The sequence below is a fragment of the Diorhabda carinulata genome, chromosome 6 (genome assembly GCF_026250575.1).
Source record: "Diorhabda carinulata isolate Delta chromosome 6, icDioCari1.1, whole genome shotgun sequence".
NCBI classification, from domain to species: Eukaryota; Metazoa; Arthropoda; class Insecta; order Coleoptera; family Chrysomelidae; genus Diorhabda; species Diorhabda carinulata.
In genome coordinates this window covers 3752551-3768988 of record NC_079465.1, presented here as the reverse complement: position 1 = coordinate 3768988, position 16438 = coordinate 3752551, and the positions used below count along the sequence as shown (strand labels likewise).

At 33.6% G+C, this 16438-nt stretch overlaps 2 protein-coding genes across 3 annotated transcripts in view; one reads left to right on the top strand and one right to left on the bottom strand.

Moving 5' to 3' along the window:
* LOC130895238 (early growth response protein 1-B) overlaps positions 1-3722 on the top strand; it is a 41733-nt gene extending 38011 nt beyond the window's left edge. For both annotated transcript variants that reach the window (XM_057802443.1, XM_057802444.1), the window contains one exon: positions 330-3722. In XM_057802443.1, coding sequence (XP_057658426.1) covers positions 330-536 — 207 coding nt within the window. In that variant the 3' untranslated portion in view covers positions 537-3722. The remainder of the gene's footprint in view (positions 1-329) is intronic.
* A 339-nt stretch (positions 3723-4061) lies between these two features.
* Positions 4062-8848, bottom strand: LOC130895239 (scaffold attachment factor B2-like). Its single transcript, XM_057802445.1, has one exon. It carries the CDS (start codon positions 7771-7773, stop codon positions 6838-6840), a length of 936 nt encoding a protein of 311 aa, XP_057658428.1. The 5' UTR covers positions 7774-8848; the 3' UTR covers positions 4062-6837.
* Positions 8849-16438: the final 7590 nt, after the last annotated feature.

Here is a 16438-nt window from a genome sequence, read left to right as displayed (position 1 = left end):
GGATTCACGGTTTCATCAATAGGAACGAATTCCTGATTAGTGCTATCGTTGTCGGAGTACACCTACAATATTGTATTTGCCTCATCCCATGGTTCACAAAAAGGATGCATCCTGGTCACACGTGGTAATTAAATATTAGGCAACTTGTATCCGTTTTGCTTTCTGATAAATCTCCCTCGTACCCAAATAATCGCGAACGGAACATCACGCAGATCGAGTGGGACGCGTTGATCGCAATATTACTTTCACAGAAAAATTGATTGGTTCAATCAGAAGTAATCAGAACATATCTGATTGAATGGTTTATAATTAATTATATATTGTTACAGGTTCATCTGAAACAAAGGATGAAGAAAGAAAATAAATTAGGTAATACGTCTCAATCATCCTCGTCGATCCAACAGCAAACGTCTTCTTCGCAGCAATCCCACCACCATCACCTCCACCCGCACCAACAGTCGCACATGCACCAAAGCCATACGGTGACAAGTGACGAAGCGATGAATCTACCACCGGTCGTCACAACTACTCTTTGAGAACCCGATACCGGGCTAGAGCCCGGTGAGTGTCTGCTACTCATCCAAGACTACTGTGATTTAAATTCCGAACAAGCCAGGATCATTATCGTTCAAATAGATTAGGATCCGGGCTCTGAGATTCATAGAGATCTTCGTGCAAATACGCGTCAAGACTATTGACTAGATACCTGATTATTTTGATCTCTATTGGCCTATTATAGAGGGCCGAAATACGTCTGTGCCATTCTCTCTCGTGAATTAGCTACAGGGTGTTTAGAGGAGTGGGTCTAAAGTGGCCTTAGGAAACGGAGAAATTAGTAATTCTACTAAGAATAGTAAGAAGAGGGGGTTTTATATTTGATGATCATGATGATGATGATAAAGAAAAGAAGAATTTTTTACAAATTGACTGATAGGAAGTAGCTTTTTACAACATTATCAAAAATTAAAAAAACTTATTTTTATTTGGGATATTCAGTTTTATGAATATTTTATTAAGAAAGGTCATGTATTAATAGAAATTATGGTTTATCTTTTGGTTTACGGTCTTTTTTATTCTTGGGTTCATTGCCTTTGGTATTATTGAAATTAATAATAATAGTTTTACACGGTTTTTAAATGCCAGTTAAGTATTGTTTCTGTTTGTTCTTAATAATTTATTACTTACGAATCTTGAATAATTTAGTACGAACAATAACAAAATAATCAAAATCCATATAACATTCTTCATGTGAAGTCGCTAAAACGTCCTCTATCTACATTTTACAATTGAAGTGTGAAATGAAACTAAATTTAATAAAATTTGTAGTGATATTATTCTTTATATTCACTGGTAAGTTTTTCTAATATATTTTTAACTTTATTTTCGTGCACACAATTCCAATTATCTAAAAATATAACATATTCCCGAAACAAATAGAAAATGCGAATTTAGCCAACTTGGAAATGATAATCATTTGAATTTTGTGAACACTATTTATAAAAAGATATTGGAAAAAACTTACCAATCAATATAAAAAATAATTTCACCACAAATGCTTCTAAATTTACTTTGATTTCACACTTCAATTGTAGAATGTAGATAGAGGACGTTTTAGTAACGACACTTGGGTCTTATTGGACATCAAAATCAAAGCGTCTGCTTTAATGTGTAGTATTTCATTTTTGTCTTATTATTAATTATTTATCGAATGGTTTTTACCTGTTTTTTAGCAAACATAATACATCGTGATTAATTTTGAATTTATATAATGATTGAGTCATAACCAAGGATATTTAGAAGATTAATTTAATGTTGAGATAAAACAGCATCTGTTATATTAGAAATTTTTAAAGAAATAAATAGTATGTCTTTGTTCTTGCTCGGACAGAAAATATTTTTCGAAACTTCATTTCGGTCTGCTGAACTTTCAAAACATACCTTAGCTTTTTCGTTTAAAATATTGTCTTTGCCGTGAAAATAATCAAGAAAAATAAATGAAAACTTACTTCTCGATTGAAAAAATTTTATAAATAAAAATGTAATTCAAATAATTGTATTGAGTAGGTATCGAAGTTTAGACTGAATATGAAGATTTGCGAGCTAGGGTACAGTCTATCCACTTCAGTTTTGCTCAGAAATAAATTTGAAAATCGTATTAAACTCGATTTTAATAGCACAAAACAAAATTTCAATTTTCAAAAACCAATACTATAAAAAAAGTTGTTTCCACAAGGATTATAAAGATAATTTAAAAAAAAAGGCAAAAAACAAATAATAAAAATAGTTCGTATAACTTTAAAGATATACGTGATGATATACAGAGTGTTGTATTAAAATTAAACGAAAAAAAGTTAAAAATTTTCTGTCACATGACCTTTCTTAAGAAACTACGAAAATTTGTAGTCGTAGTATGTTAAAATTTCATATTTTAAAAACTTATTTTTGTAATTTCTAATTTAAAAAAAAAGTGGTTATTGATATTTTATTTTCATCGGTGTTCTAAACACATTTTTTTAACAAATATAGTAACAAAAGAGCTTTAATTAATAATATAGGTTAAAAATTCACATTTAAAAAAATATATTTGCCAATAACAATTGGAATACATTCCGTAAATATTTTTTATCTTTTTCGTTTTGTTCGTGTTTGTAGAAGGTATTTTATTTATTGTTTTCGTTAGATCTTAAGAGATTAAAAAGTCAATAGAATAAAGCAGTAAGAAAAAGTATTTTTCACGCGCAGGTTATACAAGCGTACATCAAAAAATTCAACGTTAAATCGATCGTGAAAGATAATTTCAGATATACCTCGTATGATGAAGCGGCAAATGTGAAAATATCAAGATTGCCTTAAGAAGTGTCTTTAATAAAGTAAATTGAAGCAGATCTATTCCTATCACACGTAGTTACCATTAACCAATTACCGCTAAAGTCACTTTCGAACATATTATGATTTTTTCTGTTAATTAATGCAATAATTACTCACTATTGCTTTTTTTTTAATAATATACCGGTTTCCTACTAGTCTAAAAATCCATACAAAAGTTAAGGATATTTTGGAGTTGTTTTTTGGGAATCGTTTTATTTGATTTGAAGATCCAGAATACCATTTATGATCGTCACCTAGAACTAACTCGATAAAATCCTCTAAATACCTTTACAAAAACCTGGGAAGAAGACTTTTCACTGCTAGAGGTCTACAATAAAGAGAAAAATCTGTTATGCAGACGTCTTCTAAGGAAAGTATCGTTAACATCTTTCGAAAAGGTGCAATTATAGTCGTATTGTATAGATAAAAGGACACTGGTTTACATGGATCAAGTGGTGGTGTTCATCTGAATCCTGTAGATTCAACAACTTGATTATAATCTTGCCAAAAACGCTTATAATGGACGGGGGAAAACTCTTTAAAGGAGTAATCCATAAAGCACGAATTGCTTTATACAACTGCTGCAGAATAGTCGGAGGAACCTGATGCTCGAGACCCAAAATGATGAACTGGACGTACAAATCCGTTGTGCGATTTATCAGCTTTTATGTAGTAACCATTTTAGATTAACTCTCTTTAAAGACCTTTAGAAAAAGTGAAGCAATAAAGTGGGCAATGAAAGGCATACAAGGAACAGAATATGTAGTACGGCGAGCTGGTTGGGCAGTCATGGACAAATGCAGAGATTGTATCCCCACGAGGATCATCGATATCCTACACTGATAGATCTAAAATGGACAAATAGAAGTCCTTGACTCTTATTAAATTAAGTCAAAGCTAGTATGGGACAGCACCCATTCTTTGAACTCACTGGTAAACTCTAATGTGGTTACTTGGCCACACCTGGCGAAGGAAGGCGGGACGAATCCGTTCATACGGCCACAACATTTTATAGGTTATAGGTATCCACCAAACGCCTCATCTGTGAGTGCAAGGCTATTGCATAAAGGCTATGGTATTTAAATTCAAGCATTTTAAAGCCAGATAGGTCAAAGTGTTATCGAGGTAGATTCACGAACTTTATGCTTTAGCTCTAATCTAATCTAAATGCAAAGATGTGCAAATGGATTTACAAAAAAATATCAGCTGTTGTTTAAACATTTTTTATTACTAAATTTCTTGATGAATTCTGTTATTTTATTATTTTATATTGTTTTTAATTTAATTTTCAATATTGTATGATAATTTTTAATTCGTTATGGCATTCAACAGTTAAAAAAGAATTCGATAAAAATCCTTAACTTTTGACCAACTAATTATTTAAATATTATTAACAACCAGTTACGACAATCAGTTATTTAAGACAAAATTTTTATTCTATTATTTAAACCGAGTGACTTTAGTTAATTGGTGTATTCGTACTTTGAAATATACGTAAGATAAGACATAAGTTTGAAGAGTTCCTCTAAAACTCAATCTTATCATCTGGCATTTTCGAAAAAAATCATTTTGAATACCGTGGTGGGGTCCACTTTAAAAAAACCAAGTTTTCGTTCATATTTTGTATATTTGTAAATAGGAAATTAATTTAAAAAAATAAATTAACAATATTAAGTTTGTATATATTTGAAAAATTATAATTATATTGAACGTTGAGAATCGGCTGTTGTAAAAAAAATAACTTGTTAAAAAAAGCTCATCGATATCCAGGGAAAACCATTGACCTAATTTTCTATTTGTTGCCAAGTTTTAAACTAAGATATAAAAGGAAGTTTACGCGTATATGTACAATTGTCAATGGCAAACCCTGTATATTGTCCTCTCCCTCTAATTTGCACATAACTTTTTAACACGTAAATCTATTTTTATAAACAAATTATTTAAATTTTCGGCAGAAATGTACAGCTGTGAACATTACGTAATGTTTGAATAGTTCCTACTAAATGTTTTAAAGTACCAGAAGAATATTATAACGTTTCGTGAGAAAATTCGATCTATTATCTACTGTCAATTAATAGTTTATCGTTCTATGTTCAACTGTCAATCACAAAACTAGTAGTTTTACCACGGAATGCATTCTAACCAACTTATTTCCATTCTACTGTAAACTGATTTCCACTGCTCGTATCGATTAAAATCGATTAATTTAAAAACATTCTTTTCTTACAATATGTCAGTTTAACTAAAAAAATTCGCCTTACATGTTGTAACACCATTAATGATTTTAAATTATTTATTTAACAGAATAATTTTGGTCTTATTATAAACAAAATTACTATTCAAGGAATGAATTTCTTATCGAAACTAATAATGCGATTAAATACAACTTATTTGCGCATTTTATTTAAAAATAGTTGCCTTCAAGGGCAACGGAATAATTATAGCGGTCATACCATTTTTAAGGTAGGATTTAGCGCCAAATTTTTGTGCACAAGCACTCTTCTGAGGTCTAAAAAGTCGCTGGGAATTAGATCTAGGAATACTGTGGACACTGAAACAAATCATCAAATTTTTCATCATCTGTATCAATTTGTAGACACGTACGGTGCATTAACTTGATGAAATAGCACAGCTCCAGCTTCCTTCTAACCATACTTTGATTTCAATTCTCAAATCAGTCTCGCCATATTTGGTACACGTATAACTTCTAAAGCCTCATACATCTTTGAGCGCTCTATCGTATCTTAAGCTTGATTATAATCTATGAACAGTATATGTAGTTCTAGTTTATACTCTTGGTTTTTCCTCTGTATTGTTTCTGTGAGGTTAAAAAGTAGAATGGATAAGGAATAGACCCGCTCAGACGATATTTTTCCTTGAAAACTTCCCGATAACCTACCTTCCAACAATACTTTGATCTTAGTTCTATCCAAAGTCAGCCTCATCAATCTTTTTTTGAAACACGTATAACTTATGAAACCTCATACACCTTTTGTCCTCTTTATAGTAGTTCTAGATTTTGGTTTTTACTCTCTGTTGTTTGTAAAGTAAAAATCTGGTCCATCGCACTTTTTTCTCTTCCCTAAAACCTCTTTGTATCTATCTACTTCTTGGTTATTGATTGGTTTTTTTTCTTATTACCCTGGCCAAAACTTTGGAGGTGCTTAATCGCGGTTTAGCCTCCTCTACGTCACCATAATGAGTTCTAAGAACTGAAAATAAGTTACAGGGGTCTTTGGTGTGAATTTGAAAGATAGTTAATGCTATGAGAAGATGTGTACGCCAACTCAATCATTATATTATTAATGAATGTTAAATGATTCATTTCATTTTATTATTTATTGGTAGTAATATTATTTTTTTAAGAATATATGACCATTTCTATTTCCATTATACGAGTATTGGGTCAACTTTCGCATAAAATATATGAAAAAATGTCACGTCATATACCTGTGGGTGTAGGTCAACAATTGACCTTTTGCAATTTTATGCTCTCGACTGCTAATAGACCATCTTAACGATCTAATAGAAAGCCAAATCATACCTAGTGGTACTTTATATAACGAAGATGATCTACTTCACACAAATAACAAACATATAAAATCCATTGAATATATACAGTGCGGCTCCTCTATATTGGAAACGCATACAAAAATTTTAAACATTACTCAAAACAAATTTGAGGTTATTATCCACATTTTTAATAGGGAAATAAATGGATAACACTCTTAAACTTTCGAAAATACTTCATCATTCAATGAAAATAAAATCAAGCACACTGATAAAGATAAAGAATAAATTTACTTGTTGGAGTCCAACTAAAAACCCCATTTAACCTCAACATAAAAGACAAAGCGTATAATTTGGGAATTGGGATGGAAAACATAAGAATTAAGAATGTCTATGAACCAATAGCTTCTTTCCAACGAAAATTCAACTCTCTGGTTTGGTGCGATGGTCGATATCGGTCTAAAGTGTTGGGCTAAAGCTGTAAAAATTTAGATTTCTACTAGACGTTGCGCTTGATTGGAAAAAATCAAACCTCTTTTCGACGTTCTCGGCAACGTCAGTTTTCAATGATAAAACATCGTTCCTAAAATTCGACATATCGTCCTTCATAGTCGAAATCTTCTCATCCATATCGGCAGAATTGGAGGAAATCAAAGTGGGAGACTCGTCTTTGAATAGATCAGTTTTTAGATCGGATCCTTCACTTACCAATCTTTCTACTAATTCAATCTTCTTACCGAATGTTTCCAACTTACGATTTTCCAATTCTGCTTTTAGTCCCGTCACTTTTAGGTCGCTCAGGCGCGTCGAAATCTTCTCATCCATATCGGTAAAATTGGAGGAGATCAAAGTGGGAGACTCGTCTTTGAATAGATCAGTTTCTAGATCGGATCCTTCACTTACCAGTCTTTCTACAAATTCAATCTTCTTACCGAATGTTTCCAACTTACGATTTTCCAATTCTGCTTTTAGTCCCGTCACTTTTAGGTCGCTCAGGCGCGTCGAAATCTTCTCATCCATATCGGCAGAATTGGAGGAGATCAAAGTGGGAGACTCGTCTTTGAATAGATCAATTTCTAGATCGGATCCTTCACTTACCAGTCTTTCTACTAATTCAATCTTCTTACCGAATGTTTCCAACTTACGATTTTTCAATTCTGCTTTTAGTCCCGTCACTTTTAGGTCGCTCAGGCGCGACGAAATCTCATCCATATCGGCAGAATTGGAGGAGATCAAAGTGGGAGACTCGTCTTTGAATAGATCAATTTCTGGATCGGATCCTTCACTTACCAGTCTTTCTACTAATTCAATCTTCTTACCGAATGTTTCCAACTCGCGATTTTTCAATTCTGCTTTTAGTCCCGTCACTTTTAGGTCGCTCAGGCTCATAGCCATGTTTCTGTCACTATTTATTTACAATACCCCACACCAGACACCAATGTTATGAATAATTAGAACGATGAAGAAAAAATAATGAATTTAACTATGGCACTGCAAGGACACGCTGTACTCCAGACGACACCTCTCGAAGAAACTGATGACTTCGAGTTGAAGAACATGCGGTATGGTCATGAACATCTAGAATACTTGTACCGAACCGAAGACAGAAACTTTTTTATGAGTACAAGGTAGACAAGTAGACATCATTACCAGAGAATGTTGGGGCAACCATTTTATATAGTAGAAAATATGGCGAATAGTTTATTACAAAAAATCAGAACCTTTAAAATCGGAATGCTGCTGAGTAAATGAATGAGTAAATCTTTGAGTAAAAATTGTTTTTTTCTAAGGTGTTATAAACAGAAATAATCACGCGAGAATATTTATAGGTTATACCAACATGTTTGTTTGTAAACATTGTGGTGGAATAGTTTATAGAATAATCCCAAATTTGCTATGAAAATTCTTTATACCCAAAATAGAAAAATATTCTTCTGGTACATCGTTGAATGCGAAACTTACGTGATATTTTAACAAAAAAGATATTGCGTACTAAAATTTGAATAACTGTTTTTTCACTGTTTGTTCCCTTTTTCGCACTGCTAAATATTTTTGGATTTTCATCAATCAAGGAGGCTGTTGTTTCATTATTAATGTGATATTTGACTACATATTACGATATTAAACTACTGTTGTCCCCCCAATGGAGAAAAAACCCTATTCTAGAGTGACATTAAGGTCCGTCAAAAATTTAATTACGTAAAATTTTATTCCACCGAAAAAAAAATGTAGTTCTTCGTGGATTTCGTTTCTATTCCACCAAAAATAAAAACTATCAATGTCGTTAAAGTTGATACAAAGTTATTTTTGATGGATTTTGTCTATTGTCACTCGGAAAATGTATATGTTAATTGTTATAATATATTAAAAAATTTACTAAAATCATAAAAAATGACATTGATGTAATACATGGTTGTGTCAGCTGTTATCGATCTTCTTACAGAATCAAGAAAAATAAAAACTGCTGATTTAAATATTCCCGAGTTTTATTTAAAATTCCCTATACGTAGTTTATAATTAGATGGACGTAAAAAAATAATGTAACTTGAGTAAGCTAAAGGTCGACTATCGAAAATTCTGGTATCATCAAAAGTTTTGACATATAACGACAAAAAATTAAAATTCTGGCGATAGAGATGATATATTTAATAATAGTGGAAAGAGTCTTCTTCTTTTTCTTCTTCTTCTTCTTCTTCTTCTTACGTTAAGACTAGGTCTAACTAGCATCCCAACTACTCCTTCCAGGAGTAGTTGGGATGCTGAGGACCACCTTTCATACTACCTTATAGGTGGTCGTCCAGGAGGTCGAGTTGTGTCTGGTTTCTTTTCCTTTGCAATTTTTGCTAACCGTTCATTTGGCATTCTGTCAACATGGTCTTTCCATTCTCTTCTACGGCTCCTCGCCCAGTGGAAAGAGTGAGAAAAAAAAGATAAAATGAAAAACATAAATATAAGAAAAGACGTAAATATACAACGTACAGTAGACTAAATAGAGGAAAGACAATTCTAGGGACACTTACAATAGATGAAAGCAGGTTTTTCTGGAACCAATATCTTCGAAGTCAAAGTTATGATTATAGTGTTTGTTTTTGGATACTTTGTAAGAAAAATTTAGATTTCAAGCTCTAGATAATTCCATGGTTGTTCCGCAGAGCATCTATCTCGAATTATGCCAAGCAGCGTTTACCTTTGAAGTTTGCTCTTCAATAAATCACACTCATAATATTCCAAACCCTGTTAGTTCTGAACAATATAACGATGGGTAAAGTACATACGACGAAATTCAGTATTTGCGCATCTTCTTCCTAGTTGGTGCTTGCAATATCATGTCTAACCATTTTAGAATGACATACTGGTTGGTCCGACCAAAATGCACGATGTTAATTGTAAATAAAACAAAAAGTTTTCAGAGAATTACGTTAATAATTTTTATAATGATACAAGGATCTATGACAATAATGGTTGAAAGAAAAAACCGGCCAAATGTTCGCCACGGCTTCGGTGGCATACCTCTACACGATGGTCCATATTTTCAATGACCCTGAGACATAATTGAGGTTCAATGCCGAATTATCTCATCCTTTAGCGCTTGAATTGTTATTGGCTTATTGACGTACACTTTTTCTTTCAAATATCCCCAAAGAAAGAAGTCCAACGGTGTCAAATCACATGATCGTGGCGTCCAATTAACATCGCCACGACGTGATATAACACGACCATTGAATTTCTCGCGCAAAAGAGCCTTTGTTTCGTTGGCTGTGTGGCAAGTGGCACCATCCTGTTGGAACCACATATCGTCCAGGTCCATATCCTCAGTTTCTGGTCACATGAAATCCGTTATCATCTCGCGATAGCGAACACCATTCACGGTAACTGCTTGGCCGACCTCATTTTCGAAGAAGTACGCCTCCAGCCCATGAATCGCACCAAAGAGTCACTCTTGGTGGATGCATCGACTTTTCAACAATCACTCGTGGATTCTCATTCGCCCAAATGCTGCAATTCTGCTTGTTATCGAATCCACTGAGGTGAAAGTGTGCCTCGTCGCTGAAGAAGATTTTCTTTGTAAAGTCACCATCCACTTCTGTCTGTACAACCAACCTTTCGGCGTATTGACGACGCTAGAAATGGTCAGCAGGCTTCAGTTCTTGGGTCAATTGAACCTTGTAAACGTGTTAATTCAAATCTTTGTCCAAAATTGTTGAGCACGACGACGAATCGAGGTTGACGACTCTTCGGCCACACTATCGCGAACAACAGCAATGTTTTCCGCAGCACGAACGGGGCGAGCATTTACAAGTGTTTTCACATTTCCTATAGACCCGATTTGCTGAAATTTGCGCACAATACTCCTGATTGTGGACACATTTGGTCGATTATGTTGACCAAAAAAATCACGAAGTCGCCCATTTTGTTAAAAGACTTCGCGCTGCTCAATTGTGTACCTCTCCATGCTTGAATTTGTCAAACACTGAAACAAAGAAATTGGGCAAAAACCTTGACGTTAAGGTGCGACTCACAATCAACTTGCATTATAGTTGGACCACCTTTATTAATGACACATTAATGTGAAGTTAGTACCGAAACAGACAAAGAAAGCTGGCCCTGCGGCTCAAGATTTCGTCTTATCTAGACATAAAATATCAACACCATTGAGCTTAGAACCAATATGTCCTGGCATAGTCACGTGGCCGAATTAGCTAAGGCAACTTCACAAAAACTTGAAGCCCTTTTTAAGACCAAAAATCGCCATAGCTTCAAATCCTCCACAAAGCCCAGCATCGTCCATCTTTGGAGTATTGTTCGCACCAAGCACAACCTAAGGATGCACGACTTAATACCGAAGAGAGTAATTTGACTTATAGGCGATCCAGAGTTGACCAGAAGCTTAAACAGTTTGGAGCATTGCAGAAAGATCGCCGATTTGACTATAATTTCTGATACTACCACGTCAGGTGCTCTTCCGAGCTCTCCAGCGTGATCCTACCTAGAGCAGTATCTGCAAGACCTACTTGACAGACAAACGTGGCTCATGAATGCCAAGTTCGCCTGTAAACGTTCAGAACGTCAACTTATCGGGACCCTTACAAGACAAAAGGAGTTCAATATCCACAGATTCTGTTTACATAAAAAAATAAAGTTAAATAATGTGTAACAAGCTCTTTGTAAGCTAATAGTTTGTGGTGAATCACAAATCCTTTCATTTCGTGACATACTGGCACTAATATCACGATTTTTAGTCATTTTGTCAATATCTTAGCGCCCCTTTCTTCGATTAGTAACATCCACGGTAAAGTTTGTTGTTCACGCATAAGCTCTAATGCCAATTTTAAATGTTCTGTCATTTGTCTTTCTGTCTGTCATCATATTCAAATATTTTATAATAAATATCGAAACCTAATAAAAAAGAAGAAGACAAACGCTCGCATACATCACGTCTGTTGGTGTTTAGTTGTCATTGTTTTTTTTTCGTTCCTAAATTTAAAAATTATCACACGTTGGACGTTTATTAACCTTTTTATGTAAAGGGCAAAGCACGACGGTCATCTGTTATATACAAGTAACAATTCTTTAGGCAACAAAGAGGCCATATATATTCCACGCCCGCCATCCCATACAAAAGAATGAACTAGTGCAGTTCACTTCAGGTGACACAAACACACTCATACACTAAAGTCAAAATCACGAGAGGTAGAGGGAGAGGATCAGACACATCAAGACCATTGACAAACCACAAATACAGAGGCGGGCTGCGGTAATGAGAGAATAGAGAAATTTAAAAATCAGAGGTGGATTTTCTAGTTCTTTTGTAATTTATTCAATTAGTTCCTTGCATCGTGTAAATTGTGACACGGAATTAATTTGGTTTCCTTTACATTTGTCATAGTTGTCTGCCATTGTTTTATATAGGATACCTTTGTGATGAATTTCTTAATTACTTTTATCAAATCGCAAATGGATCTGTTAAATATCAAATGAACCGGTCCTGATTCTAATAGGGAGAGATCATCCCACGTACCCCAATACAAAATGACTTGTTTTCTCTGTTCACAGTGTACGACCGTTTAGGAAACTTGTCTTTTCTTCAACACGAAGTCTCCTCTTGCTCGATTATTAAAGGCTTGGTTAAGGAGGGGCGCGTGCTACGAATATTGTGTGTGACGTCACGCGCGTGGCGCACTTAGATCTCAGTGCCCACCTAATAAGTTGATCCTGCGCCGACTGCGACCGTTGTTAACTTGGGGTTAGTTCGAAATGAAATTAGGACAATAGCCAATTCGACATAACTTTTAATTAAAACTATTATAATATTTATATAGATATAGTTGATGTATTAACTAGGAGAAGTACGTGATTAGATGAAATAGCAGTTATGAACGAAAAAAATAAACCATGGACCACCTAAGGTTGTCTCTAACTTTGGATATACAAGGCTTCAAATTTGTTAAAATATTGAAAAACTTATGCTCAATTAAAAAATCACTCAGGTTGTAATAATGGAAATATTGATCTCTAATTTTGAAGAGGTGTTCTCAAAGGGTCTTTATATAGGAAAAAAATCTGGACAATACTTAGGGTCATGGTTTTGGAAATACAAGGCTTCAAATTTGTTAAAATATTGAAAAAACTTATGCTCAATTAAAAAATCACTCAGGCTGTAATAATGGAAATATTGATCTCTAATTTTGAAGAAGTATTCTCAAAGGGTCTTTACATGGAGGAAAAAATCTGGACGATGCTTAGGGTCATGGTTTTGGAAATACAAGGCTTCAAATTTCTTAAAATATTGAAAAAACTTATGCTCAATTAAAAAATCACTCAGGCTGTAATAATGGAAATATTGATCTCTAATTTTGAAGAAGTATTCTCAAAGGGTCTTTACATGGAGGAAAAAATCTGGACGATGCTTAGGGTCATGGTTTTGGAAATACAAGGCTTCAAATTTCTTAAAATATTGAAAAAACTTATGCTCAATTAAAAAATCACTCAGGCTGTAATAATGGAAATATTGATCTCTAATTTTGAAGAAGTATTCTCAAAGGGTCTTTACATGGAGGAAAAAATCTGGACGATGCTTAGGGTCATGGTTTTGGAAATACAAGGCTTCAAATTTCTTAAAATATTGAAAAAACTTATGCTCAATTAAAAAATCACTCAGGCTGTAATAATGGATATATTGATCTCTAATTTTGAAGAAGTATTCTCAAAGGGTCTTTACATGGAGGAAAAAATCTGGACGATGCTTAGGGTCATGGTTTTGGAAATACAAGGCTTCAAATTTCTTAAAATATTGAAAAAACTTATGCTCAATTAAAAAATCACTCAGGCTGAAATAATGGATATATTGATCTCTAATTTTGAAGAGGTGTTCTCAAAGTGTCTTTATATGGGAAAAAAAATCTGGACGATGCTTAGGGTCATGGTTTTCGAAATACAAGGCTTCAAATTTGTTAAAATATTGAAAAACTTATGCTCAATTAAAAAATCACTCAGGCTGAAATAATGGATATATTGATCTCTAATTTTGAAGAGGTGTTCTCAAAGGGTCTGTACATTGGGGAAAAAATCTGGACAATGCTTAGGGTCATGGTTTTGGGAATACAAGGCTTCTAATTTGTTAAAATATTGAAAAAACTTATGCTCAATTAAAAAATCACTCAGGCTGTAATAATGGAAATATTGATCTCTAATTTTGAAGAAGTATTCTAAAAGGGTCTTTACATGGAGGAAAAAATCTGGACGATGCTTAGGGTCATGGTTTTGGAAATACAAGGCTTCAAATTTCTTAAAATATTGAAAAAACTTATGCTCAATTAAAAAATCACTCAGGCTGTAATAATGGAAATATTGATCTCTAATTTTGAAGAAGTATTCTCAAAGGGTCTTTACATGGAGGAAAAAATCTGGACGATGCTTAGGGTCATGGTTTTGGAAATACAAGGCTTCAAATTTGTTAAAATATTGAAAAAACTTATGCTCAATTAAAAAATCACTCAGGCTGAAATAAGAGAAATATGAAATATCGAATTTCAAAAAAAGATTCTAATAGAGGCGTTGCATGAGAAAAAAAATCAACAAGTTGCTTATGGTAACGGTTTTTGAACGGCGAGGCTTCAAAGTTGTTCAAATATTAGTAAAAAACATATGCTCGTTTAAAAAATTACTCAGGCTGAAATAATGGAAATATTGAGTTTAAATTTTAAACGATTGTTCTCTTAGGGACATTGCATGAGAAAAAAATCAGTATGCTAGTCAGTTATTTTATATTAGCTATAAACTCATGCTTGTTTAAAAAATCGCTCAACGATTATATCGTTAGGCGGAATTGACCGACGTCCGTCAACGGTCCAAGATCTTGATTCTTGAATCTCGTTTCGTACTCGAACATTGACTCAGCAGCATTCTTTTCCTTTCAAACACCTCAAGTGGTGAAGTGAATCTTTTCTACTATTTTGACTAAATCATTCAATATTTCTATCGACAACACAATGACGAATGCATATTGGATGGACAGCCCTTTTGTATTGGTCGTATTTAATTTTGTTTCCATAATAGAAAGGTTACGTATCTACCTCTAGTGAATACAATTCATTAACTTTGGATACATATGGTTTTTCACTTTATGAATATTATTTAAATGGTGGATTTTATATTGACACTCGTGGTCGAGTCGCTTCGGAAATTTCCGATGTGCTTTCGGAAATATCGAACGAAATTTTGATCACGAGTGAAATTTCGAGCGCTAGTATTTGTTAGATAACCAATAATTTTTATTGTTTTATTTTTATCGCTTTCACCGAAGTAGAATTATTTACTTTTCTATTTATTTCATCGAAAGTAGTAGTTTTAATATCGTGAACGTTTTTTTATACACAAAAAAAAATATCAACAGATGTTTTAGAAACGTTAAATAACCTCAAAAAATCTCCTGTCAACGGAAGATGTACAGGTTGGTTTCGAAGTTAATTTACGTTGAAATTTGATTGGAAAATAAATAAACTTAATAATAAAATTGAGAAAACCATTTTAATTGTTACTTATTTGACTTATCAATCCGTTATTAATCTATCAAAACGTTTCCAACAAGCTTTCTATTTATGACAAACTATCCATTTGCATACATGTAATCTTTCAATAAAAGCCACACAATACTCATTAGATATTCATTTAAACATAATAGATGTAATTGAAAAAGTATTTTTTTCAAATCGACTGAATTTAATTCAATTATATCAGTAAGCAAACACCGGTTGATTGAATTCATAACCTGAGGGTTTCCTCTAATCCAACAATATTTGTTATACTGAGACGATAAAATATACGAGGGGTAATCAAGAATATGTTTTTATTAACTTACTTATTCCAATGTTGAAATAGTATCAGGAATGTTGTCGCGTGATACTAAATGTTCAATACACAGAAAGAGGTAAGCAACAGCGACTTGCTATTGCCGTCGATCCAGTCTCTTGACTTGACTTGACAGGGGTGAGTTTCTATTTCTTCTTCTCATGCCGTCTTCTCATTGAAGGTTGGCGTCTCGGAGATTTATCCATTGTCTTTTGTTATGGAACCAAGATTTCTTCTTCTTTCTTAATAATTGTCAATAGCTTTCTTTTGCGACCAATGCGTCTTAGACTAGGTAAGTCGTTGGTGGTTCTGTCAGTCCAGGGGATCTTCGGCATGCGTCTATAAAGACACATCTCAAATGCCTCGAGTTTTTTGATCATTTGAGTAATTGACAAATGCCTTTCGAGCCATTTGAATTCTGATCTTGATTTCTTCTTCTTGGGGGTGAGTTATTGTTCCATGAATGGAACGCTGTATTCCTGCCACTATCTTGGACACAGCTTTTCATCAACAGTTTTGGTAATAACAATCGTATTTTCATGAGGATCATACTTCAATTCCAGTTACTTAGATAATTCATACGGGTTGAAACTGACAAACAAACCACTGGGAAATTAAAACCATGTTATAACCACCGATTTGTTACGAAATTAACCGAGTATTAATTATTTTTCCTAACCAATTTGTCTTATTGTTGGGTAAAAAAATTAAT